A 27,693-nucleotide genomic window follows, 5' to 3' on the forward strand; every position below is an offset into this window, starting at 1 on the left:
TGGAGAATTGATTCCCCTTAGATATTGCCTAGCGGCTTGCCCATGGGGGGGGGGGGGGGTTGGGTTGGGCTGCTCTTCCGACACCACTGCAACATCACACGCGCAAGTGGTTTTTACAGAGGTGCAGCATGCCTGCGCTAGGGTTTGTCCCCAGGACTCCTCTACTGGTGCCAGAACCCTAACAGAGCCCAGGCCTGAGTTTCTATTGCCACTGATGCAATTAATTCTCAGACAGAGCCTAAGCCAGCAAAGCAGAGTGGATTTAAAAAGATATGTATATTTTTTTTGAAAAAAAATACATTGGATTTTTTAATTTAAAATCAGATGTTTGACTTTGTTGCTTACATTATAACACTTTTCTTTTTAAAAATAAACCCATTTAAAAGGAAATCTGATTTTAACCCAAAATACGTGAAGGCAAAAACCTATTGGAGTTTAGTTGTAAATGAGAAACATGCTTTGATAAGAGATGTTTATTTGGCCAAAACGTTTAAAGTTGTTTTGTTTAATAAAAATAAATTGTATTTGCTGTTGTGTGTTTAATTCAATTCCAGTTACCATTCTAATGCAGCTCGGCCCAAATCATGACCCCAAAGCTAATTATGTTGTAAATAAGCAATATATCATTCACCATTTCCTAACATACTAAAAGTGTACAAGTAACAAGAATATGAAAATAGCAAGCTATAGAATTGCTTAAATAAATGTTTAGCGTTATTGTGTACCCTCCTACATATCAAGAAGTTGTACCATATCCAGTGCAAAGACTCTATTTAGTTGTAAATCAACGTTTTAAATGATTACATCAACCAATGAGAACTCATGTTTCTTTAGGAAGTAACTGAAGTGCAAATGGAAAAGTTGATTATAACCAATGAGTTAAATCAAGGCTTTCCACCTGATGATTGAAATCATGATTTAATAGGGTGACCAGACAGCAAATGTGAAAAATTGGGATAGGGGTTCGGCGTAATAGTAAAAGAAAAAAACTGAAGATCGAGACTGTCCCTAGAAAATTGAGACATCTGGTCACACTAGATTTAAATCACTGACTTCAATCACTTTGATTTAAATCAGTCTCCCAGGCAGCAGTGAGAACTGCAGGGGCTCAGCACATGCAGGCCAAGAGCCCAAGTATTCAGCCCTGCTAAATGCATGGTAGAGAGAGATGCAGAATTCCTCCCTTTCTGTTTTCAGCTGAAAGTGGCACCAGAATCTCCCCCAGCAGAACATGCTCCCAGGAGGGAGGAGCAACTTTCCCTGCTGAGAGAGAGGAGACCCCGGCTAGAGAATCCATCAGCATGCCAGCCCTGGTCTTAAGCAGACAGCACCTCTCCACTGCCCCTGCCCTGATGATTTGGATTCTCCTGCTGAGCATTGGGAATGGCAGTGCCTGGAAGCGAGGTGTCCCTCGCCTTCGCCTCTCATACAAAGGTAGGGGAGCCTGCGGCTGATCAGCCCTGCAATCAGAGCCAGGATTTCCCTGGGGTTCATGCCCTGTTCAGAATGATCTAGAAACAGCATCAGTTAGCCAAGCTGATTGGCGGCTAGCGAAGCCAGGGATGGAGAGGGGTGGTGGGGGTGAGATCTGGACTACTGGGTTTGGGTGAGGCCAATATCAGCCCTACAATGGAGCTTCTGGCCACAACTACTGCAGGGCAAGTGAGGCACCAGAACCTGACAGAGGTTGAGCTCAGCTGACTGCAGCACTAGGGTGACCAGACAGCAAGTGTGAAAAATCGGGACGGGGGTGGGGAGTAATAGGATCCTATATAAGAAAAAGACACAAAAATCAGGACTGCTCCCATAAAATCAGGACATCTGGTCACCCTATGCAACATAGCTAGAGAGCTCATAGAATGCCACCACCCCAGGGGGCTGAGGCAATGCTCATCTACCTGCTGCTGTCAGGGATGGGGGTTGGAAAGGGAGTGGCTCAGAGGGGAAGTCTCAGGCTGCCCCTGGGGCAGAGGAGGGTGTCTAAAAATGCTCCATTTCACCCTCAGCATACACTCAGCATACAGTGCTTTATAATGTTCCACGTACTGTGTAATGCACAGGGTCAGGGCCAGCCCTCACCATGGGGAAACATCACGCACTACAGGAGGCCTTGGGCAGCCTCTAGCTACACAGGCCACGCAACAAAACATATTGTTCAGTTGCATGGGGGAAGCGTACGGACTTCAGTGTGAGGGCGGGAACAGAGTCAGCCTGTGGTCACCTGGGAGGAAGCATGTCTAGTGGTTAGAGCAGGGCATTGGGAATCTGGAGAGCTAGCTTCTGCCACTGACTCAGTGCATGGCCTCAGGCGGGTCACGTACTTCAGCTTTGTGAGGCTCAGTCAACCAAGCCCCAATACATGGATGCAGGGAGGCTGTATTCCCTGCTCTCTGTGGTACAGAGCTCTGTGAGGGCTCCCTGCACCCCCGCCCCCAGGACTCTTACAGTGGGCCAGGGAGGAACTGGGGGATCTGCTGGCTACACAGATCCACTGCCCAGCACCCTGCAAGGAGGGAGCAATGGCAGCCCAGAGAGGTGGCAGCAGCAGCAGCCATGGAGCGGAGCTGTTGCTACACTACCTCCTGGGGCAAGGATTCCTACTCAGTGCCCAGCCCGTTTACTCCAGCCATGTGGGGGCGAGCAAGGATTCACCCTTTGTCGTGCCGGAGTTTTCGCTCTCATCACCTCCCCCAAATCTTTTCTGTAGGGGTGAGAGGGGAGTTCACACCACAGCATCAACCCTTGGCCTCTCTGCTGAGGCTGCCAGCGCGGGGACCAGCTAGCAGCAGGTTTGTGAAATGGGCACACATCCACAAGGAACTGGACTGAGACTCTCAGCTTGTCTTACAAAGGGGCACCAGACAGGCATCACGCTGAGTTCCTTTTAGGGACACAGGGATTGCCAGACTGGCTCACACCCGAGATCCATCTAGCCCAGTGAACTGGAGGCCAGCACCAGATAGACGCTTCAGAGAAAGGCGCAAGAAACCACCTTGTCCCTGGTAGTGAGAGCTTGGCTCAAACCATGGGGGTTAATATCACTTCCAGAAGTTTTGCTGTTGTCAGTTATGTTAACTGGCTAGCCTGGTTATCCATATAGACAGTTATTAACTGCCTGGGGCAAGACAAACTGATCGCACATTGTGGGAAAGCTTGGGTCAGTTTTGGATTTCCCACCTTTCCGTTTAATTGACTGTCCCCTTGTTCGTGTGTCATGAGGCAGAACGGAAGTTCCCAGTCTCCCTTCTCTATCCCATTCATGGTTTTATAGCCTTTCATAGACACTTAGGGCTGGAAGGGACCTTGAGAAGTCCTGTGCCGTGGAAGGACCAAGCAAACCTTTATCACATCCCCTCTTATTCATTCTTTCTAAAGGAACAATCCCAATCTTTGCCCTACTCTGAGCCTCCACAAAATCTCCAATTGGGCCACATCTGCCCTGGACCTTATTTCAGCTAGTGACATAAAGATGATGATTTGTCTAATCATTTATACAGCACTCATCACCGGGGTATGTAAGCACCCATCCTAATGGCACGATATTTCGATGCCACGACTACTGACAATGATTTTACGTTCACGTACCACACAGCCTCTTTCAGCAAAAGGATCCTGAAGCATTTTACAGGCTATGTGGAGAGCTCGAAGGCCCAACAATGAAATGCAGTCACCTCTGGTACAGAATGCACTAGCTCATTAACGTCACACAGCAAAACTATACAATTGCTTTTAGGACAGGGGAAGTGAAGACTAATCTGCATAGCTTACTCAGGAGTTGGGATCCAGCCAGGCTGCTGGAATTCAGCATTCCTGCTCTCCAGAAAACCAGCATGGGCTTGTAAGGCAGAGGCCAACTCACCAGCCAATGCCTGCGAAACCTCGCAGCCAGCACAGTCTTTCAGTCCCTTTTCTTCAGGACTTGGCTTCTGCTTTTTCCAAGTAGAACAGTTTAACCTTCGCTCCGCATGTAAATCAGGCCCCTTCCCCCAACCCAGGGTCTCCTGCTGGTGGCTCTGCCAGAGATCCCACACCCCAGGCCTTTTGCCTGGGAATTAAGGCAAGCTGCTCTACTCCCTTCTGCTGGAGATAGCTTTATGAGCTCAGTCCCTCTTTTATACTCCCACAAACCTCACTCTTGAGTCACAATCTTCTCCCTTGTGACCTCTTTCAGCAGGGAAGGTAGGCTGAGCCCCCACCCCCTTAAAGGGCCAGCTCAGTCTGAGACAGGGCTCTTTAATGACAAAGGGTCGGGACGCTCTCTGATTTCAGCCAGCAGCAGTATAGCACATCCTAGCTACGTGCTGGGCCATTGGATCAGCATGGACACAGATGAGCGCCACTTACCGAACTGCCCCATCAGTAACGCCTACCTAGATGGGCTTCCCTGGAGGCCTCCCATCCAAACTCCAGCCAGGCACAAGCCTGCTTAGTTTACACTGGCTGAGGACAGTGGTTCTGCTGCAGGAAGAACTTGAATGATGATAGTGGCATCAGGGCGGACGTCAGGACCATGGGTGGCACATCAGGGCAGGACAGGGACGACACCTGTGACCATATGTCTTCTCACACTCCCAGAGAAGAAAGCCAGTTGCTTGGCTGTCTAACTGAGGTGCAAGGGGGACTTAGACTGAATGCTCTTCAAACACAGAGCTCTGCAAAACTGTCTTCTGGACGCCAAGCCTGTGGTTATCGCCCATTGGCTGTGGTCTAGGGGTGATGCGCTCTCAGTACAGAAATGAGTTCTGGGCAGAGACTGGAACTCAAGCCGGGAGATGCCCTGGGGGTTTGTGGGGAGCCATCAGAACTCAGGCTTGAAACCAAGGACCACAAGGGAGTGGGGGTAGAAATCGGCCCTGGTCAGGGCTGCCTGCACACACTGTCTTCCACGCAGCATCCGGTGAGGAAGCACAGTGATCCAGAGCAGGTCACCGCTGGGCGATTGCCAGCGTCGATAACATGTCTCAGAAACACAATGGCTGGATCTTTCTTTCCTTGGCCAAGCGGGAGCAGAGATTGTTTGGAGGAGAGGACCGAGGAGGGCTTCCTTCTTCAAAGCCAGAGCAGCCCTCGTGCTGTGGGCAGAGCTGGGAGAGGAAGCTCCCAGCCTCAGGCTGGCTTGGGGACAATGCAGACAATGGCAGGAGGTGTGACTCACAGACCACACGTAGCAGGGTCAAGGCCACAACGGCCTGACAAGTTTAGGTTTCAAAAACCCGAGAGGAAAGAAACCTCCCAGACTCCCTCCATCCCAGAGCCCCTTGGGAGCTGGGCTATCGTCAGAACCCTGCATGGGGGAGGGGCGTGGGCTCAGTGGGGGTGGGGAGAAACACAGACAGGCTTTCGGAAAGGAAATGACAGACCTAAGGCAGGGAGAGCAAAGGAAGGATAGTGCACAGGGGAGCACGGCCCAGAACAATACGACTAAGTAGCAATATGACCCCTTACACCATAATAACACAATTGGATGGCTTATAATAGAACACCGGCCTCTCTGAGACAATCCACGCAACTGCTTCTGTGACAGACGTGGGAGGGCCTGAACTAGGGACCTCCAGAGCTGAAAGCATGAGCTGCCTGATCTCTGTGGCTGCATGTAACACCTCGATTCCCACTGATCGTCACAGAGCGGGACCTGTAACACATCACACATGCACATCAATAAGTTACATTACTGGACAGGAAGCACTGCCAGCCTCTTGGTGTTTGGCCTGCGCTGACCGGCATTCACAATGTGAATGCTACTTCAAAGCTGTTTCAGACAGGCCAGTGTTGAAGCCAGCTGAAATCCTGGACTGGGCTGTGTCTTTCTATCCGGGATGGTGTCGTTACTCTGGGCTTACTTTCAGTGATTCACCTTAACACTGCGTGATCTGCTGTTAACTTAGAGGGCTGAACGTTCCAGGTGACTGGATGCTGGCTACAGAGCCTTTGCCTGCAGATTACTGGTTCACAGATTGTTAGGGGCTGGATGTTGTTACCATTGGATGGTTGATTGGTGGTGTAGGCACACAGTGTGTTCATGCGCCTCATTCCTGTTCCCAGCAGGCAGTTATTGTATCACACACTACTAAGTGGCCCCAATGCACTTCTTTCACGCTGGCCATCGCAGCAAAAAGCTTGATTCAAATCCAGACTTTCCCCAGGCTTTTGGGGTGTTCAGCTCAGGGTTTCAGTGCTGGACCGTCTGTGATGGGGAGGAGAGAGAATGCTCTCCAAGAAGAGCAACACTTCAGGCCTGGGAGGCACTTGGATGCCCTCATGGTGAGCACAGTTCATAGAATATCAGGGTTGGAAGGGACCTCAGGAGGTCATTCTAGTCCAATCCCCTGCTCAAAGCAGGACCAATCTCCAACTAAATCATTGCAGCTAGGGCTTTGTCAAGCCTGACCTTAAAAACCTCTAAGGAAAGAGATTCCACCACCTCCCTAGGTAACCCATTCCAGTGCTTCACCACCCTCCTAGTGAAAAAGTTTTTCCTAATATCCAACCTAAACCTCCCCCACTGCAACTTGAGACCATTACTCCTTGTTCTGTCATCTGGTTCCACTGAGAACAGTCTAGATCCATCCTCTTTGGAACCCCCTTTCAGGTAGTTGAAAGCAGCTATCAAATCCTCCCTCATTCTTCTCTTCTGCAGACTAAACAATCCCAGCTCCCTCAGCCTCTCCTCATAAGTCATGTGCTCCAGCCCCCTAATTAGGTTAGTTAGTTCAGGGGAAGGTTGAGCAGAGATGGTCAGCAGGATGCAATGGCTATGGGGGACCTGGCCAGGAAAGTAAATATGCTTGGGAGGGATAATGATGCTTCATCTGCAGATAAGGAGCAGGTACCTGCGCTCTCCCAGTCACCACAGAGTGGGGATCTCCATGCTCCACCCCTTTCCCAGCCCCCTCAGACTTCCTGTTTAACTGATCAGTTCCTTGTCCACGTTTGTTTCATGAGTGGAACGAACTGGGTCAGATTACCACCTACTTCTTCATGAAGGGAATGGGACAAGCCAAGCCACAGGGTGGAAAATCTGAAACTAGAGATCATAGCGATGGACTTAATGCTGCAAGTGTGAGACAATTCATCCTGCCTGGGAGCCAGATTGAATCTTAGCCCCAAAGAACACAGCGAGCCTGAGCAAACCCCACCATCAACCCTGGCTGACCTCTCCCCTGCCCACGGCCTGAGGGAGGTCAGAAGGTGAAGCAGTGCTAATGGGAGCGTCCTGGGCTCTATCGCCCTAAGGACCACACTGCATTACTCTGGTTAATTAAGCAGGGTGGGGGTGTGCATTGGATAAACCTTTGACCTCCCCCCAACCCTCACTCTGATCTGTATCCTCAATGGGCCTGGCCTACATTTTACTCTAGGTGAGCAGGGTCTGAGGAGCAGCCCTGCCTCCAGGGAGACACCCAGCCTTTTCAGAGGCCGGTGAATGCACTGTAGATCCTGCTCAGCTCCCACCTGGGGTCACTCACAGGGCAGTGATCATCAGCTTGGGGGAGGGCAAATCCCCCTCTGGCTCATTCGGACTGTACTCACTTGCCCCATTCCAACAAACATGAGTCCAGATTCCCTACTCAGATTTAAAAAGCTTTGTCCTTGGCCAGGGGGAAAGCACCCAGAGGTCGCCAGGCTGCAGCCAGGTAAACAGCACTGGAGATACAGCTAGCAAGTGATGATGCCAGCCATAAGAACGCCTCCCCCAGCTAGTTATAGGACACTCACAGCAGGAATGCTTAGTGGCAAGGAACTTCCCTGGCTCACTGGATATGAAATGACAGGCCCGGTCATTAGCCAGGCTGGACTGGGCTGAGCCAGGGAACTGATTTGCCATTGAGCTGCTGCCTTGACTGATGCGTTCTCTTCGTACAGAGACTGAGAACCAGCACCTGCCTGCTGCAAATGCTGCAGCTGCTCCTGGCCCTGCTGAGCTGAGCAGATGCCAGTGGAATTTCCAGTTGGCTGCAGCTGCCCCGAAGAAAAAGAGGTCCTGGCTTCCTCTGTCCCCTGGAAATGGGGTGACAGGGAAAGAGAAACAGTCTGCAATCCGATGGCCTGTTTTAGCATAGGCCTCTATGCATCCCATCTCAGGCTCCCGTGCCCCCACATACACGGACCCACACCTGCACAGACACATGCTGGCTTGCTTGCTCCCCAGCTGCATTTCTGGTGCAATCTGCTCAGCCACAGAGAGGCAAGTTCATCCCGTCTTCGTGGATTTCAAGGTCCTGCACAGATTCTCCCAGACCTAGGACTCACATCTCACCTCCTATGCATCCCCAGCCCTGTCACTTAGCCAGTAACGCCTGCGTGATCTACTCTCTTCTTTCCTTCTTCCACTCCTGTTTTCCGACCAGGGCCAGCTCTAGGCACCAGCAAACCAAGCACCTGCTTGGGGCAGCACATTTTCAGGGGCAGCATTCTGGCCTTTTTTTTGTTGTTTTTTTTTGCTTCCGGCAGCAAAAGCCTAGAGCTGGCCCTGGCAGCAGCAGTGCGTCATGCGCAGGGGGTGCCCTGGGGCCACCGTGAGGGAGCACCTTGTGGCTGGGCCAGGCAGGCTCCAAACAGGGGATGCTTGGGCTGGGGTCTGCCCTGTGGGGCACAAGGAGCCGCCTGCAAATGCCGCAGGGCGGCTGCCTCCCCCAGCGCCACAGCCAGGGCTGGGCAAAGCAGCCTGAGCCACCCAGGACTGCAGCAGGGCAGCCAGAAGCAGCAGCAGCAGCGGGGCATTGGTGGGGGAGAACCCAGGGCTGGGGTCGAGGGCAGCCAACATTTTTTTTGCTTGGGGAGGCAAAAAACCTAGAGCCGGCCCTGTTTCCGACCTTCCTCCAAGCCCCCTCAGCATGTAATGACCTCCCAGTGCAGCTGGCCAGCATGCTCACCTCAGTCAGATCCCTCCAAGAGACACAGGAAAGTGATTGGTTAAGGGTTTCAAATGCTCTAAGGCGACTCTTCCCTCTGGGCCTCCCATCACTTCTTGTCCAGCTGCATCAGTCTTCTACTGAGTAACCTCTCCGGGGCAGTGGCCGCTTTGCCTTTTGGGTTTTGTACAGCATGTGGTCAGCACTTAATCAGAGCAAAACTCCATGCATGTCTGTGGAGTGACGGGGGGTGGATTTGGCTGTGTCCCAGACTGATACATGTCTCATTAATGCCCACACAGCCCCCTGTCTGGGCTCAGGCTAGTTTGGGTCATGTTTCAGGGACGATTAGCCAAGGTGGAAGATTTTCCCCCCAAGCATCCCTGGAACTCATCCAGGAAGGGGAAGCCAGACACCTGAGGTTCAGAGGTGTCCCCACAGGTGAAGATGAGGTGGTTATAGGCAAGAGAGAGAGTACGGCCAGATGGCCTCAATTCCTGCTGTTAGCCAATGGGGCTGTTACAGCAATGGGACAGCAAGCTGGGTTCCAGTCCAGCTCATGCCCAGGGCACTCAGTTGCTGCTGCGGTCCAGCACCTTGGCTCTCGCGTGCAGACAGAAGCGGGGGAAGAGGAGGTTGTGTGGCTGCCCAGTCCTGCCCCCTCGCCCGAGGGCACTCACCTTGCTGGCACTTCTTCCAGTGCAGCACCAAGTCCGCTTTCCTTTGTCTGCTCCTGAGCAAGGGGTGGGGCGGCAGGAGGGGTGGGAGGTGGAAGAGTGCTCATACCAAGGGCTTTGTGCTGGCTCCTCTGCTTCGTAGCCGACGTTGCTCCCAGGAATCTTGCCAGGGGCTCGGTCAGCAAATGACTTCTCCAAAAACTACTTTCTGAGCTGGGCTAATCCAGGACTCAAACTCCACTACTGTTTTAAGGGGGAGGGGAAGAGCTGCCAGATCCCCACTGGCTCAGCAGTCTGAAGGCACGTCTGCTGAGGGATGCTGAGGCTGAGGAATGGTGCAGGATGGACCAAGGAGCAGCAGGGGGAGGTTTGGACTGTAAGCTCCTTGGGGCAGGGACTGGCTGACTCTGTCCTCTGTGCAGAGCTAAGCATGTGGTCAGCCCTTAGCAAATAAAGGAGAAGACAGGCTGGGGCAAAGTCCTGCCAGTGCACAGAGAGGCTGGGGAATAGGGATACTCTCCCTAGAGAAGCGGTGACAGCCCCATCCATTGGGATGTTAGCAGTAGAGCAGAACCTACAAAGTATCGGAACATGGCCCTGCAGACGGACTCCACAGTGCAATGGCGCCAGAAGATCATGTCCTGGGGCCTTGCCACCTCCAGTTTCTGTGATGCTCTCCCCTGCCTGCACCAAGGGCCCTCTGGCATCTCCCACCAGCTGACCGGGGCCAGGGTTGAGGAACACTGTGGTTCCCCAGGAGAGAGAGGGAGATGGATTTAGAAGCTGTCGAGATTCTGCTTGACCCAGGAGGTGGGGCCCAGCTCAGCGAGGGAATCAAGTCCTGCAACACCACAAATGATCGCCCCATAAATCAAGCAGCAGCCACCAGTTTAACACAGCCTTTAATTTCAAGGCTACGTTCACCAGGGAAATGACTGAGAGCCTTTATATAGAAACTCCACTGAGCCTGTGCTCAGGGATCCCTCCACTAGAAATACAAGCTGGACCCATCCTGCATTCTCAGCCTGCACTGCCTGGGCAACGGACTGCAGAGAATCGAGGATTTGCTGCAGTGGTTAAAATTCTTCCAGGCTCCATGGCGCCATTGAACTGCAAGGTCAGTGACACTCGAAGCTGAGCTGCCATGACCCTGGATGGACCCAACTATAGCAGCTGCTTGTCTTCTGTGGGCCAGCCGGCTGTCCTGACTCATGGGACACTCCGCTCTCTGGGAGAGAACACCAGGGCAGGACTGCCAGAGGCCACACCAGTTACTGGCCAGAGGTGGGCTGGGCCATCTTGCCCTGGTGTCGGGGAAAAGGCAGCTATATCCTGTGGGCTGGGGTAATGCTCACTATCCCCTGGGGAAGTGCAGTCCTTCCGCAGGGCGCAAGGGGATAGCGTTCACGGTAGCAAGGACTCTTCCGGGGTCAGGTAAAGAGGACTTTCCCGAGGAGCGTGAGGGACCAGGTGGGATAGTGCTCGCTATCTCTGGGCGGGGGGGATGTGGTCAGGGCTCCCTCCTGTCTATGGGGGTGACAGATCCCTCTTCCTCCTCTGCTCTGCAGAACTGCTGACATCCAACAGCTCCCACCTGTTGCTGCGTTCAGGGGACGGGCTGGCCTTCCAGTCCTTCCTGGTAGATGAGACCAGGGCGTGGCTGATGGTGGGAGCCAAAAACCACATCTTCCTGCTGCACCTGGACAGGCCAAATGAGGAGCCTCAGAAGGTCAGTGCCAGGGTGGGCATGGAAACGCAGTCCCGAGGCAGCCCGGCTTTCCCCTGTCCAGCAGCCTGGGGAGTCAGGAGCACAGCTCTGTGTGCCAGAAGGGGCACTGGTATTGCAAAGCCAGAGACCAAAGGCTTATTATACACTACCATTGGGAGGGGAGGCATTGGACCCCAGAGCACGCAAGCTGTAGCACACACTGCAGCCCTTGGGGTGGCATTCGCTCATTCGCATTGCCTCATGGAGCGGCACCACTGACTGGTTGGGCTGTGATTGCATGTACTGACACACACCTGCCCATGCTTCGTACCCCTATCAGGGAAGCAGGATGGAGCATGGAGCGCTCTTGGGGAGCAGCTCCAGCCCCCTTTGTGCTGCCCAACTGATGCAGGACCACAGAGGAGGAGAGAGGAGGCTGGAGTAACAGGCCCTGACCGGTGCTTTCTCTTGCAGGTTTTCTGGCCAGCCCACAAGGAGCAGGTGGAGCGCTGCCAGCTCGCTGGGAAGAACGCAGAGGTAAAGCAGGATCCCAACATCCTTGTTAAAAGCTCAGTGAGCCATGGCCCAGGTAGGAATCTGCCTGACCCACATGAGTCCAGCCTGCCGAGAGCAGTAGCCTCATTGAGCTGTAGCCAGTGGGAGCTTAGGCTGCCGGCATGGCTCCCTTCGACCCCATGTATCCTTTAATGATGGGGACAGTAAGCGTACAGCTTTGGTCAGGGGCCACCAGGCCACTGGCCTTGTCCCGATCACCCATCTTCTGGGGATCAGCAAACCTATGAGGAAGTGCACAACAAATGGCGCCAGGGCGTTCCCATACCCTTGGGAGGGGACATGCTGGAGATCAATGTTAGAAGAGGTGAGGGGGCTCCAGGGGCAGGATCTGGAGCACAAAGGCCTGGGGCAATGGTGCTGGCGTTTGAAGGAACCTTTTTTCCCTGAGCAGACAGAATGTGCCAATTTCATCCGGCTTCTCCAGCCATTCAACAGAAGCCACGTGTTTGTCTGTGGGACTGGCTCCTACCAGCCCATCTGCGCCTTTGTCCAGCTCGGAGCCAGGACACAGGTGAGAGAGACCCTGGAGGGTGAATTTGCCTGTGCCAAGGGCAGTGAGAAGACCCCCAGATGTGCCCTCACCCCCACTGGGCTCCATGATGAATCCCTGGGTACCCACTCTCTCCTCTCTGGTGGGGCATGAGGAGTCACAGGGGAGAGGCGCACAGTCTCCTAGGTGGTGCAGGAGGGACACCAGAGCATGCCCGTGCCAAGCTCTGCACCTAGTGCAAGGAACCTGGTAGCACGTCTTGCGCAGGTAGCATGAAGGACCTCAGGATGGGGGGAGTGTGAGGGGGCCTAGGAGAGGGTGCTCACTCCCCTTTCTCCCCCAGCAGCAGGAGGGAGGCATGCCCATTCCTGCAGTGGGACCCTGGGGCACACGCACCCCTCACAAGGGTCAGTCCTTTCCTGAGATCAGCTGCTCCCAGGCCAACAGCAGCTGAGCGACCCAGTCTCTCACCAGACGAGCTGAACCTGGCCAGCTTGGGTTGGTGCCCCGCAGCGTCCCTGCCTGGTCACACTTCCAAGACCTTCCCTGTATTGTGAGCTCTTAGGGACCAGGGACCATGTCTGCTTCTGCCTCCAGCACTATGAGCACATCCATCTGATGCATACTAAGTGCTGCTAACTTGGCAGCAGCCGGCAGAGCAGGCCCAACGTGGCTCAGACCCCAACATATGGGCATGTGGGTCTGACACAATGTGGACTTTGAAGTCCGGTGGGGCTGCCCCAAAATTGCTCAGATCAGTTCATTCCCAGCCTCTGCCTGGGCCAAAAATCTCCCCTTTAATCCCTGCAGGAGCCAGGGGGCTCCCCTATACAGCTGGTGGCCAACTCCGTGGAATCTGGGAGAGGCAAGTGTCCATTCAGTCCCCACGAACCTTTCACTGGGCTACTCATAGGTAAGAGGAAGGGGGGGCTAGGACGAGGGACCTAGATACTGTGGTGATGGCGCATTAGAAATGAAGTAGAGTTAGACAATCAGCTCCATTCCCTGCCAGTGATTCCTAACCCACATCCCTCATTCAGCTGCAGTTTCTGCCAGAGGGGAACCTGCAAGCTCCCTTTCATGGGGGAGCTCAGCCGGACGCCCAGGCAGGTGTGACAGGCCAAGGTAGGAGGTTAGCTCTGACAGGGACTAGGCAAGGAGTGACTGGCTGCACAGCATCATCACTGCTGAGCTTACCTGGGCTCCTTACCTGGCACGGCTGATCTAGGGCTGGAACTACAGAGCTGCCCAAGCTTGTGACTAGCTGGATCTACGAGTGGGAGGCCCATCTGTCCGACAGCAGCTGAAGGCTGCCAATCTTGGTTTGGGAGGGTGATAGAGGCACTAGATTGTGCAGGAGACTGTGGGTATGGCTACACTCAAAACTTCAAAGCGCTGCCACGGGAGCGCTGCCGCGGCAGCGCTTTGAAATGTGAGTGTAGTCGCAGCGCCAGCGCTGGGAGAGAGCTCTCCCAGTGCTGCACGTACTCCACATCCTCATGGGGATTAACTTGCAGCACTGGGAGCTGTGCTCCCGGCGCTGGGGCACTGTTTACACTGAGGCTTTACAGCTCTGTATCTTGCAGCGCTCAGGGGGGTGTTTTTTTCACATCCCTGAGCGAGAAAGTTGCAGCGCTGTAAAGCTCCAGTGTAGCCATGGCCTGTAATAAGACCTTCTCCTGGCCCAGGGTGGCAGGTAAGGAAATTGGCATTTCTTGCCGAGCGATGAAGGGAATTGGTTTCATCTGCCCTGTATTTAGTTATTGCTAAGCTGTTGGTTCTTGTTCGGTGTTCATTCTTGTTTTAATGCCAGAGAATTTCTAGCCCTCATTGTGTGGAGTGGAGTTTCGGGAGGGACCACACTCTGCCAGCCAGCCCAAGATGCTGCCCCTGGCGCCATGGCCACCCACACTAGCTTGCTCAGAGCTGTCACATGTACATCTCCCCACGTTGGGAATTACACCTTCAACCACAGTGTAATTACACTCTCAGAGCTCCTCAATATCCCTCCCAGCAACTGCCTTGCACAGTCTGCCTTCAATTCGCAAAACATTCGCAGGGAAAGGCATCAGATCTGCAGCAAACTTGGCCACCTCTGAGACCCGCACCTGAACAGGGAACACACACTCTGCCTGGAGCTAGTTACACAGAACGAGGGCTGTGATTCTAGTTTGTATTCAAGGCTCCACAAGGAAATCTGCCGTTACCATGTCGTGGTCAGCGCATGGCTCCTCGGGCAAGGCTGACCCATGGCACAGTGCCCCATAACCTTGCTGTGCCTCCTTCCCCAGGGGTGGGACTGACGGAGGAACTGGCTGTCTAGGTCAAAGCACCCGCCGGCACTGCTAACCAGGGCCGGCTCTAGGCACCAGCAAACCAAGCATGTGCTTGGGGCGGCACATTTTCAGGGGCAGCATTCCAGCCACGTGGTTGTTGGGTTTTTGGGGGTTTCTTTGCTACTGGCAGCAAAAGCTTAGAGTCGGCCCTGGCAGCAGCAGCGCGTTGTGCGTGGGGGGTGCCCCGGGGCCACTGTAGTTCGTGCCGTGGGGGAGCAGCACCCGCATCTTGTGGCTGGGCCGGGCAGGATCTGAGCGGGGACACTCAGGCTGGGGGCCGCTCCGCTGGGACAAGAAGCCACCTGCAGGTGCCACAGGCCAGCCGCCCTTCAGCGCCACAGCTGGGGCTGGGCGAAGCGGCCCGAGCCACCCAGGGACTGCGGCAGGGCGGCCAGAAGCAGCAGTGGGGCCATAGAGGGTGGAGTGCTGCTTTGCGGGGCTCACGTCCCACTCTCCGGGGCTCCACTCCCTCTGCGGGCTACCCTGCCCTGGCTCCTCAGCCCCCTACCGGGGCAGTCCCCTAGCTCTGCCCTCCTGGGTCCCGGCCGGACCTGGAGGCGAGAGCCCTGGCTGGAGGGACCCTGGGCTGAAGCGCAGCCCGGGAGCCTCGCTGCTTACCCTGATCCTGCCAGTGCCAGACTGGCTGGAGGTGAGGGTGGAGCAGGCAGAGTCAGCACTGGTGGGGGGGGAGACCAGGGCTGGGGCGGCAGGGGATGTGTGGAGGGGGAGGGCACTGGTGTGCGGGGGGAGAGCCCAGAGCTGGGGAGCAGCCAAAATTTTGTTTGCTTGGGCGGGCAAAAACCCTAGAGCCGGCAATCTGCTAACATATGCTTCTCTCTGAGCTCAGATGGGGAGCTGTATTCAGGCACCTCCAGCGACTTCATGGGCAGCAGCGCCGCCTTCTTCCGGACCCGAATTCACAAGGCTTCCCAGAACTACATCCGGACAGAACAGAACCAAGATCACTGGCTAAACGGTACAACAGGGGGCTGAGAGATAGCCTGGGGCTGGGGGGCAGTCCTACCCAGCAATGTAACGGACTTAGCACTGCTGGGGAAGAGAGTGAGCAGCAGGAAGAGATGCAGGCACCATGTTTCTTCTGCTGCTGCTGCTGGGGAGCAGGGACTTGATTTTCTCTCCCTGCTGCTTTAAGAGGCCCAGACCTCCTAATGTCACTAGGGCACAGGCCTCTGTTCAAGCACTTCAAACTACCCTACTGCTGCTGTGTCGTCCCCCCACCCCCCTCCGGGCACCCCCGCCAGTCTCAGCCCTCAGGAGCTGCAGGGAGAAAGGACAAGAAGCACCTCCAAATGACAGAGGAAAGACCCGGGTAGAACCAGACAACTCCATGCCCAGGCCCAGGAGCTCCAGCTGCCTTTGGGCCAAAGCCCCAGACTCACTGCAGGGCGCAAGCTCCCTTTAGTGCCCAGATTCACTCTGACATTCTTCAGATCTCCGGTCCCTGAAGATGGAAGGTGCTGCTGAAACCCAGCCCCGGGTGAGATCAGCTTGTGTAACCCACTGCTCTGCTGGTGTGTGAGCGGGCCCCTCTATGCCCTGTCCATGGAGGGGGCAAGTCAGCTGCAGGGCCAGCTAGGGAGCCTTAGCTCAGGTGGGAGCCCGGTTTCTCAGCCATCACATCTCCATTGTTCCGGGGAAGTTTTGCGAGATTATCAAAAACCCACAGAGCACTTTGCATCAAACCTCGTGCCACAAATGATGACACAAGATGTCAGGCAGAAAACAGAGACAGTCTGAGTGGGTAGTGCTGAATGCCAGGCCCACTGGTGAGATCCTGACAGCATTGCTTGGTTTGAGCAATACCCTCGCTCTGCATGGCGGCTTGCTGAAATCCAGGGCACTCCGCTCAGAGTAAGCAATGACTCCACCTTCATAAGGATCTTATCACAAGACAGCAAAACTGAATAGGCCAGGAAGCTAACAGTATTCCCACTCCCCTCTTGTTTGCTGGGGTGCTCCTCGGTTCCAGCATCTCCTTTCACTTTAGTAAAGCTTAGATGCGTCTGGATCAGAACTCCAGCTCCAAAGCCCAGCAGGGAATTTCAGAGCCAGGTGCCGTTGAGACCAAACTTTGCAGCTGGCTTGTCACTCCATGATTCACCTGCAGAGCCCAACAGCTCTCTGCCTCGATGAAGTCTGGACTCAAAACTTGCTTCGTGGAAGCAATGGAGATGCAGGAACCAAAGGGTAGAGTTCGCCGATCATGGCTCCATGATCATAATGGAAGCTCTGTACTTGAAAGCATGGAATCAGAGCCTCATTTCATGACTCAGGCAAAGCGTGAGCTCCGTGGGGCAGTGACTATTCCTGGGTCCCAATCCTGACTGCAGCCCCTGGCTGCAGGTATTATTTAAAGCCGGAACAGAGCCAAGTCTGTCAGAGGAAAAGGGGACATGGCCAAACGGTATCAGTCAACCTGCCGACATGGTGCCATTGGCTGCCGGACTTTCCCTTTTCGCAGAGCCCGTGTTCATCGGTGCCTACGTGATTCCTGACACCCACAACGCCCATGACGACAAGGTGTACGTCTTCCTCCGAGAGACAGCCCTGGAAGCTGGCCAATGGGAGAGGCGGCACATCCACGCCCGGGTGGCACGTGTCTGCAAGGTCAGCTACCCCAGGGTTAGGGCATGGCTGCGGAGAGCCACCAAGTGGCTGGGGGAGGGGCTGGCACTATGACATGGCACTGTCCTACTGAGAAACAAGGGCGTGTTTCTCTCTCCTTTCCCTCTGTTGTGGCAGGGTCCCTTGGGCTTAGTGCTGGCCTTTGGGGAGAGGGATGGGAGGCAGCATGATGGAGTGGTTAGAGAAGGGATTAGGAGTAAGGAGACCTGGGTTTTGCTGCCTACTCTGCTACTGATTGGGCAAGTTGTGTCCCCTGCCTTGCTTTGTGAAGCTGAGACGCTGGGCTGGAGAGAGTGGGGTAATCGCCCATCCCGCCCTCCCTGAGCTGTGGGCTTGTCAAGGTTAACAATCCTGGAGAGGGCAGTGTAATGATGCTGGTTCCGGCGGGACCCAACTGAGAGTATTAATTCAGGACAAATTGCTTAAAACAGGGCAGTTACAACCCAAGGCTGGGGTTTTTCCTCCTCTAAGGCAAACCAAACCAGCCAGACAAAGTGGATTTTGGTGTCACCCCACTGGCAAATGACAAGTCACACAAGCAATTCCCTTAGACACTCCAGTTTTCCAGTATCACCACCAGTGCCACTCCTTATGGGGACAAATGGTTATGAAAACCAATATCCCAGTAAAAGAAAAAAGGTTCTCTCGATCCCAAAGAATCAAGCCCCAGACCCAGATCAATATACAAATCAGATCTTACCCACAAATCACATTGTTGCCAATCCTGTAGAATCTAAAATCTAAAGGTTTATTCACAAAAGGAAAAAGAGATAGATGAGAGCTAGAGCTGGTTAAATGGAATCAATTACATACAGTGATGGCAAAGTCTTGGTTCAGGTTTGTAGCAGAGATAGAATACACTGCAAGTTCAAATCAAGTCTCTGGAGTACATCCCCTGCTGGGATGGGTCATTCAGTCCTTTGTGTAGAGCTTCCGTTTGTAGCAAAGTCCCTCCAGAGGTAAGAAGCAGGACTGAAGATGAGGTATCAGCCTTTTATAGTTTTTTCCAGGCGTAAGAACACCTCTTTGTTCTTACTGTGGAAAATTACAGCAAAATGGAGTCTGGAGTCACATGGGAAAGTCCCTGCATACTTTGCTGTGTTACAAGGCATATCTGTCTTCTCTCAATGGGTCAATTGTGTAGCTGATGGTCCTTAATGGGCCATCAAGCAGGCTAGGCAGAGCTAACACCAACTTGTTTGGGTGTCACCCAGAAGCACAGCGTAATTTTGAAATACAAGCAGTATAGAGTCAATACTGATAACTTTAAATACAAAAATGATATATGCATATAGATAGCATAACCATAACCAGCAAACCATAACCTTGTCTTAGACACCTCATTTGACCCCCTTTATACAATATTTGGTGCCACTACAGGACCTTGGTTGCAACCCTGCTCTATACAGTCCCAGTTCAAGTCAATAACGTGACAGGTGGTGGCTTGGGGCAGGGAGGGGGCATGGGGGGTAAACACTGGAGGGAGCGGGGGGCATCACAAGCATCCTCTGAGCGGTGGGTTTGTGGCTGGCAGAATGACGTCGGTGGGAAACGCAGCCTGATCAATCGCTGGACCACGTTCCTCAAGGCCCGGCTGGTCTGCTCCATCCCAGGCCCCCAGGCCAGTGAGACGCACTTTGACCAGCTCGGTGAGTGGGGCGCGTGGGCCCTCCTAGGGCTGCCATTCTTCAGGCCCACAGCTGGGTTGCCTGGGCTGGGCTCGTCCCGGAGGCGACCCCCTGAGCCGTAGCAAGGACTCTGAGCGCCTTGCATCACCACAGCAGCCCTGGCTGCCAACTGAAGGGTGCCAGCTGCTGCCCATTCCTTCGCCAGAGCGAGTGGGGCACAGTCACTGCAGTGGGAGAGGGGAGAGGGGAGAGGGGAAAGGTCCCCTGATGAAAGCCCCTCACTCCATTCCCTGGGCCCAGAGCTGGGTCCTTGAGAGCGTGTGCTCAGGACTTCTCACTCGCTGTCGTTGCAGAGGACGTCTTCCTCCTCCGCACCCGGGACCCACAGAGCCCTCTCGTCTTCGGCCTTTTCACAGTCTCCAGGTCAGTGTGAGTGGGTGGGCTGGGGAGGAGAAGAGGGAAGAGCAGAGCAGAGGGAGCAGCAGGGGAAGAGGCTCTCGCACAAACGTCATGAGACCAGTGGCTGGACAGCATGGAGGCAGTTACTAATCAAGTGCTGGGGCGGGGCAGGGGAGAAGAGGGACACAAGGTCCCTGTGGGAGGATGCATGAAGCCCATGGCAAAAACAGATCCCATTGCAGAGCCTCGTAGCCAATCCCACTCCCCTGGGACCGTGCCAGCCCCTCCCTGCCTGCCCCCATTAGCTAATGCTGGTCTCCCAAGGATTGCAGGGCGGGGACTCTTGGGTCAGTGATAAATGGACGCCAGCCTCTCTCGTGCAAGCAGCAGCTCTCTAGTCCTAGGCTGGGTGGTTCAGCACCAGCTGTACCAATTAGTGCTGGTGGAGGCTCTCTCAGCAGCTTCAGAGTGCTGCTGGTGGCAGCTGGCAGGGAACGAAGGGAAGCTCAGGCATTGGGCCCTACTGAAGCCACAGAAAGGGGCTGCCCGGTCTGAGCCCTGAGTTGGTTAAACCACAGCAGAGTTGCACACAGACCAGGCCTTTCACACTGGCTCCCATGGCAGCCACGTCAGAGTCTGATGTTCAGGCCGGTCTGTCTCCTCTTCGGCAGTGGGATCTTCAGCGGCTCTGCCGTGTGTGTCTACTCCATGGCTGACATGAGAGCTGCTTTCAGTGGGCCCTTTGCACACAAGGAAGGAGCTGACTACCGCTGGGTGGAGTACAAGGGCCGGATCCCCTATCCCCGCCCAGGGACGGTGAGTGTGGGACATAGGGAGGGGTGAGGGGCGGGACTGAGAGGCCGGTGACTGCAGGGGATGGGATTGGGTCACTCTGTGCTTTAAACTCCCCCCTCTGTTTCCATCTCTTCCCCCAGTGCCCCAGTGAAACATACGACCCTCTTCTCCACTCCACCAAGGACTTCCCTGATGACCTGATAAGCTTCATGCGCAACCACCAGCTGATGTGGAGCCCCGTGTATCCCCTTGGCCAGAAGCCCATCCTGGTGAGGGCCAATGTGCCCTATCGGCTCCGGCAGCTGCTGGTGGACCGGGTGGAGACAGAGTCTGGGCACTACGATGTTCTCTTCCTTGGAACAGGTAGAGGCTCTGGGATCTTTACCACCAGCTCCGCATGTACCTTTGCCCCCTCCTGCTAGACTGCCACTGGTGAGAGCGTGTCCCCCCCCCTCCTGGCACCAGCGAAAGCCCCCCACTCTGCCCACACAACAGCCTGACCCACTGAGCTGTATTAGCACCCAGAAGGGTCCTGTCCTCTTGCTGCACCAGTCTGTGCAACTCTCAGAGTGAGCAGCCAGCATACCTCAGCCATGCTCTGGGGACTACAGCTCCCTGTCCTGTGGTGCCAGGGGCTGTATAGATGAACACAACTGTCCCTGCCCCAGAGAGCTAGCCGTGCACTGCAGCCAGCAGGTCAATCACACAGGTAACCAGAAGTCAGACCCTTCAGCTTCAAAAGCACAGGGGCCACCCCAGAGTAGGTCAACTATCATATCTAGCAGAGAATCCTATGGCACCTTATAGACTAACAGATGTTTTGGAGCATGAGCTTTCGTGGGTGAATACCCACTTCGTCAGATGCATGTAGTGGAAATTTCCAGGGGCAGGTATATATATCTGCTAGCAAGCAAGCTAGAGATAACGAGGTTAGTTCAATCAGGGAGGATGAGGCCCTGTTCTAGCAGTTGAGGTGTGGATGGACTCAGCCTATCCCACGGGATTTGTATCCCATCCACTCCATAAAAACACCGCAACTTCTGGCACAAATTGAACAAACAACACGACTCAGCCAAGACCCCAAATAACAACTACAGAAACCAGTTTCTCCCTCTTGGTTTTCACACCTCAACTGCTAGAACAGGGCCTCATCCTCCCTGATTGACTAACATCATTATCTCTAGCTGTGCTTGCTAGCATATTATATACCTGCCCTGGACAATTTCCACACTACAGTGCATCTGACAGAAGTGGGTATTCACCCACGAAAGCTCATGCTCCAAAACGTCTGCTAGTCTATAAGGTGCCACAGGATTCTCTGCTGCTTTTACAGATCCAGACTAACACGGCTACCCCTCTGATACTTATCATATCTAGAGCAGCCACTAGAGGGCATCACTCACTCTCCCCTCCATCCTCATTGAGGCCTGACCTTGAGCTCCCTAGGGGGCTAAGGGGGAGTTTGCAGACTTTCAGGGCTAGCAAATACTGCAGGTGCTTGCTCCATGCACCGTCAGCGGCCCCCAGGAGTGGGATCTGCCAGCAAGCTGCAGACAATCACGATTCAGCCTCTTGCTAAGAAGAGAACCGGGTAAAGGCCAGGTCTTGGTGCAGTCTGGATTCTGTCCCTCTTGCTACACTTAGCAGGTCTCTGACTCTGTCTCCTGGCACTGATGGTTCTGAGGAGATGGGCCAATGAGGAGGAGGGATGAAAGGGCAGGCGGCTAGCAGAACCCAGGGCTGGTCTCAGCAGGTCAGTTTTGGCTTGCTCAGAAGTCAAGTCTGATCTCTCCTGCTGAATCCCAGAGGAGAGGACAAAGTACACATGCTAGCTTGGAACAAGTCCCCCCTGCCTGGGGAGGACACTGAATAATTATCCTTCCCTGAGCTAGTAATGATCTCTCCAGCTGGGGAGGTGAGGAAAGAAGCTCTGTAGCAGCTGCCCTCCATAACTGATCACTGTAGCGCCTCCCCCTCGAGAAGTGCTCGAGGGGGCTCTTGCTGGGTCTAGTGCAATTGTGATGGCTCCCTGTTGCTTCCCCAGATGAAGGCAAAGTGCTGAAGGTGGGGCTCACCGGTGGGAGAGGCCAGGACAGCAAGGAGATCAGCCTGGAGGAAATCAGTGTTTCTAAGGTACCCATCCCACCCCCTTTGGGTTCTTTGCTGGCTCCTGGCAGAACTGATTCAACTAGAGGCATCAGCTGCAGGACATAGGATGCTTGTGAGTGGCCATTGAAAGTTGTTGCAACAGTGCAGCTTCCTCTTCCGCTGGGGTCTGCACTGCGGGAGTGTTAGGTGGGGCCAGCAGCCTCTGCCAGCCTGTCTGCTGTGGCCGAGAGCTGCTCCTCCCTCAGGGCCAGACAGGCCCATGCTCTTTCATGTCCCAGCCCTCAGCTGCAGCAGCCATGGACAGAGCTTATGCAGGGGTGGCAGGTTTGTATAATTTTTGGTGCTGTCCAGAACCAGGCCAAGTCCTGTCCCCTCTGTTCCCCTCCCCCCTAACACACACCTGCCTATGGCTCTGGGAGGGAGTTTGGGGTGGGGAGGGGGGTGGGGAGGGGGCTGGAGTGCAGGCAGGGCGTGGGCTCTGGAATGGAGTTTGGGTGCTGCTTCTGGGCTGGGGCAGGGGATTGGGGTGCAGGATGTGGGCTTTGGAATGGAGTTTGGGTGCTGGGTGCAGGCTCTGGGCTGGGGCAGGGGCTTGGGGTGCAGGCTCAGAATTTGACTACAGGATGGGTGCAGGCTCTGGGATGGGATGAGGAGGGGGTGCAGGAGAGGTTTTGGGGTGCTAGGTGCAGGAGGGGATTTGGGTGCTGAGTGCGGGCTCTGGGAGGGAGTTTGGGTGCTGGGTGCAGGCTCTAGGCTAGGACAGTGGGTTGTGGTGCATGAGGGGATGTTGGGGTCCTGAGCATTGGTGGAGCCAGGCCCCTCGGGCCCTGAATTTGCTGGAGCCTGGGCACTACGGGCCTACACAACTCGCCACCTCTGAGCTCATGCAATGGCACGCCACAGCCAGCCCAGGTTGTGGGTTGACCGTGTCCTGCAGGCTGCAGCCCGGCCTCTCCACCTGGAGACTCAGCACCTCAGTGCTGTAGTCTCAGAGGGCCTCACCCTCAGTCAGCGGAAGGGGCAGTGCTGTTACCCCCATTGCACAGACAGGAAACTGAGACACAGAGTAGCTTCAGTGAGTTGCCCAAGGTCACACAGAGCCTGTGTCAGAGCCTGGCGCTGGATCCTGACCTCTTGTCCATTTCCTGCTGGAATTTAACCCATTCAAGCACAGGACCAATCCTAGAATGGCAGGGGCCTAGGGTATGTCAGGCTGGACGTGCACTGGCAAAGAAGGGCAAGCGGGGGGGATCCAGCAGTGGACCAGCTGGGGCTGCCATGGCTGAACTCAGCTGGGAAGTTGGGCAAAGATCTACCCAAGCTTCAGTGCGGTCCTTTCTCCTCTAGGTGCCATCTCCCATCCTGGACATGCAGTTCTCACCAAAGCGGGTAAGGCCTCATTAAGGACCATTCGCAAAGCCCTGTACAGGGTCCAGTCACACCATGCAAGACAAGGATGCGACTCCTGGGCTCTCCGCCCAGGAGCCACATGTGGGATCTCCCACTCCAGGGCACCAGGTGCTAGGCATGGTGCTGCCTGGCTTCAGCTGTCAGGGTCAGGCCCCCCATTGCATGGCACCAGGTGCGATGCATCCCAGTTCCAGCTGGGTCAGGCCCCCCATTGCATGGTGCCAGGAGTGACATTGCCCAAGTCCGTGTCAAAGTGCCCCAATTTGAGTCAGGTGCCCACTCCTTGCACTAGTCTCTGAAGAGCTAGAACAGGTGGTTCCTTTACTAGCTAGGAGCTGAGGTGTGGGTCCAGCCCTGCTCCCAGGCTCCTGTGTGCCACTCTTCCGTGGAAGGGGAGCCGGGGGTGCTGACAGCCATTCTGGTTCCACGAGCAGCAGGAGCTGTTTGTGAGCAGCACCCATGGGCTGGTCCAGCTCTCCCTGTACCGCTGCAAGCTCTACGGCAAGGACTGCGCTGACTGCTGCCTGGCCAGAGACCCCTACTGCACCTGGGATGGCAAGGGCTGCAGCCCCTACCGGCTGACTGAGAAGAGGTGAGCCCAGCCCTGCTTCCTTTACACAGTGTCCACCGTTCCTGGCCGTTTGTATGGAGGTGGGAAGGGGGAATTCAGGGCTGGTTACACACCCTGCAGTTCAGTGCCTCTCCCCAGCAGCCATGGACACTACCCTCTGGACCAAACATTGCATTGGCTTCTCCCAATCAACCCAAGTCAACAATACAGAACTGCAGCAGCCCTTGTCTGGGGCCTTACAAACACCCACCTGCCAATTGCCCTCCATCCAGCCCTGCAGCCCCTGCTATTCCAGCCCTGAGCCCCCACAGCCCTGCCAATGCCCTCCAGCCTGACCTGCAGCCCCTGTTATTCCAGCCCTGAACCCCCACAGGCCTGCCAATGCCCCTCCAGCCTACCCTGCAGCCCCTGCTATTCCAGCCCTGAGCCCCCACAGCCCTGCCAATGCCCCTTATCCAGCCCTGCAGCCCCTGCTATTCCAGCCCTGCGCCCTCCCCCTACACCTGCCAATGCCCCTCCAGCCAGCCTGAGCCCCCCACAGCCCCATCAATACATTTCTATTTGACCCATGCCCTGCAGCAGGCACCTGGCTCACTTGAGTGTTGTCTCATTCCCCTCCCCACAGGCGAGCAGGCTGCCAGGATGCGCTGAAGGCCGACCCGGTCAGTCAGTGCCAGGACACCACAGCAGGTGAGAGTCAGCCACTGTGGCACCCCTCTCCCAGCAGCTGCATGCAGCCTAGCCTGGGCTGTTTTCTTCAGCCACGGAGGAGGGAGCAGATAGGGATGAGTCAGAAACCCCGGTCAGCCTCAGGTGCCTCTAGCAAGACTGGCCATGGGTGGGGCAATCTCGTCCCGTGATGGAGACATTGCACCAATGCCACATTGTGGTGCAGCTGTATGCTGTACCACTGCATCACACAGTGGGCTGAGCACTGGGGTGCTGATAGCCCCGGGAAGGGCCGCCCCCCCACAATGCTGGCAGCAATGTACAGGAGCAGCTATCCCCAGCAGACACACAGCAGCGCCACCCCCAGGCTTGTACAGTCACCTTGGACAACACGCTTCCCCAGGAAGTGTTGCTTGGAAAACTGAACCCAGCTCAGTTGTAGGGCACAATGTGCGAGCAGATCTAGTGACAGGTGGCCATTGACATGGGGCTGGGTAATTAACCAGCCAACAGTGAGCAGAGCAGAGGACCTTGGGATGGCCAGCTCCATTTCCATAGATGCTGTCCCCCTTCCAGTCACTCCCCAGCGCACTGTCAGCCTGACACTCTGTTAAGCGTGCTAGGCCGGGAAAGCCGGTATTTACACGGCTCTGCCCACAGCGTGCCCTCTGCCTGTGCTCTGAGCACTGCCAGCTGCGTGTGTGCAAAGACGAGGTACAGCTAGTCACTTCACACAGACCCAGGCCCCTTTTCATGCAGCAAAAGGTGGTTGTATCATTGCCAATTACAATTCTGCCCTCCTGCCCGATGGGCTAGAGCACTTTGCACACGCATGGCGCTCTAGCCAGAGATGGCCCAGCGGGAATGTGGAACTCTCTCACAAAGTGTGCGGGGCTACTGGAGCAGATGGGGCAGGGCTGCTCCAGGGGATCAGAGCAGCAAATGTTGTGGGGCTGGTTTAGAGAGGCTCGGGAAGAGGGGGTGCTGGTTCAGGGTGTGGAGAGACTTGATGCAGCAGCGCTCTGCTCTCCCCCTTGCAGAGGTCATTGCAGCTGAGGAGAAACTGGTATTTGGGGTGGAGAACAACTCTACCTTCCTCGAGTGCCTGGCAAGCTCTCCCCAGACAGCCATTCGGTGGCTCATGCAGCGCAGCAGAGAGGCAGCCCTGGATGAGGTACTTGGGGAAGGGAAAAGCTAACTCATGGGGAGTGGTATGGCCAGACTCCCACGCTCTGCCCCGGCAGGGCATGGCGGGGAAGAGACACTGCCCAGGTCTCTCTGCTCCTCCCCTGTCCCTCAGAGGGGGTAGGATGGGGGGGACGCTGCCCAGGCTGGAGCCTAGCCCATTGCACAAGCAGCTCAGCTGGCACAGGCAACGCCACCATCCCCGATTGACGAGCAGAGCACGTTGCAAGCTGCAGCCCTGGCTCCATGGCAACAGCCCATGGGTAGCATCTCAGGGCGCTCTGCTTTTGTCCCCTCCCTGTGTCTGCCCCAGGTGAAGACCGGTGACCGCTTCTCTATCCTGGAGCAAGGACTCCTGATCCGCCAGCTGGCTAGAGACGATGCTGGTGTCTATCAGTGCCAGGCAGTGGAGCATTCCTTCTCCCGCCCCCTCACACACTACAGCCTTCGTGTTATTGGCCACGAGGCCATGGGGGCCAAACAGAGTAAGGGTGCCGAGGAGGGAGGCAGCCACCTGAGCGCCATGCCCATGCAGCTCCAGTACAAGGGCTACCCGCGGAACCTGGGGGCACCGGGCACCAGCCTGGACGAGTACTGCAATGTGCTCCGGCACCAGGACAGGCAGCGGCAAAAAGCCTGGAACCCGAAGTGGCAGCAGCATTCCTTGGAGAGCAAGAAAGGCCGAGTGCGGAGGCATCCTGACCCCCTGAAGCCAGCCAGAGCTGGGCTGAGACTAGTCTGATCTCTGCACATAGCCCCCTGGGGCGAGGGGTGCCACTGACCCAGTCTCCATTAGCCAGCCAAGTCTCCAGAGCCCTTCTGAATGCACAGCCCTGCACACAGGTGCCAGCTCAGCCGCTGCCAAATTCTGCCTGCTGAGAGGCCCAAGGATTTGCCATGTACTACCTCAGCCGACACTGCCCTTTGCCATCTCCTGGAGCCTGGGGAGGGCCAGCGGACAGTACAGATGCACTCAGACACCCCCAGACCCAGGGGCTGCTAAGTCCAGGAGGTGCTAGAACAGGGACTTTGCAGCCATGGCCTGGAGCAAACAGTCTGGTTATTAGGCAGGCTGAGACAGACTGATGTGATGCGAGGACTTTAAACTATTTACATACCATGAAATATTTATTTTCTGCATTTTTCTTGTCATTCTTATTACGCCTCTTATTATTAATGATAAATACTGGAAATTAAATAGAATGGAAACCCATGTTTCTTACCAGCCTCCCTTGTTATGGGGAATTGATACCCGGCCTCAGTAATACACTTCTCCCTCTGCCCTGGGTGGAGTACAGAGCCCCCAGCTCCTTCAGGTAAGCATTGCAAGTCAGTTAGGGGCATGACACATGAGCTAGTGGATAGGGCACAGGTTTGAGGAGGGAGGAGTTTGGAGTTCTGGTCCCAGCACTGCTACGGACTTGGTGTGGGGCAAAATGGGAACCACCATAATTACCTCCCTCACTGCAATGTTTAACTAGTTATATTTTCCCCCTTACCAGCCATCTGGTCTTGTCGAAGAAACCCGCTGCAGTGCTGCACTGTTCTTGTGAGACCGAGGCAGCTGGAATGAATCTCACTGCAGAATGGTACCAGTGCTGGGAACTCCAAAGGCAGATGTCAGTCTTGGGCACCACAGAGG

At 55.2% G+C, this 27,693-nt stretch overlaps 1 protein-coding gene across 1 annotated transcript; it reads left to right on the forward strand.

Moving 5' to 3' along the window:
* The first annotated feature begins 1,202 nt into the window (after nucleotides 1–1,202).
* LOC116831457 (semaphorin-3D-like) lies at nucleotides 1,203–27,285 on the forward strand. Its single transcript, XM_032791471.2, has 17 exons — nucleotides 1,203–1,434; nucleotides 11,098–11,258; nucleotides 11,712–11,774; nucleotides 12,205–12,324; nucleotides 13,114–13,216; nucleotides 15,487–15,615; nucleotides 17,122–17,267; nucleotides 18,820–18,934; nucleotides 19,267–19,336; nucleotides 19,984–20,128; nucleotides 20,248–20,470; nucleotides 22,152–22,240; nucleotides 23,564–23,605; nucleotides 24,061–24,218; nucleotides 24,823–24,887; nucleotides 25,907–26,040; nucleotides 26,365–27,285. The coding sequence occupies exons 1-17, from the start codon at nucleotides 1,302–1,304 to the stop codon at nucleotides 26,791–26,793; spliced, it is 2,325 nt and encodes a 774-aa protein (XP_032647362.1). The 5' UTR covers nucleotides 1,203–1,301; the 3' UTR covers nucleotides 26,794–27,285.
* The last annotated feature ends 408 nt before the right edge of the window (nucleotides 27,286–27,693 follow it).

Source organism: Chelonoidis abingdonii, chromosome 16 (assembly GCF_003597395.2).
Source record: "Chelonoidis abingdonii isolate Lonesome George chromosome 16, CheloAbing_2.0, whole genome shotgun sequence".
NCBI classification, from domain to species: domain Eukaryota; kingdom Metazoa; phylum Chordata; order Testudines; family Testudinidae; genus Chelonoidis; species Chelonoidis abingdonii.

Bases quoted from the DNA above. Each gene is read 5' to 3' on its own strand.
- LOC116831457 (XM_032791471.2), top strand. From the start codon at position 1,302: ATGCCAGCCCTGGTCTTAAGCAGACAGCACCTCTCCACTGCCCCTGCC. The intron at 1,435-11,097 runs GTAGGGGAGCCT...TCTGCTCTGCAG, and splicing joins CCTTCGCCTCTCATACAAAG to AACTGCTGACATCCAACAGC. The intron at 20,129-20,247 runs GTGAGTGTGGGA...CTCTTCCCCCAG, and splicing joins CCTATCCCCGCCCAGGGACG to TGCCCCAGTGAAACATACGA.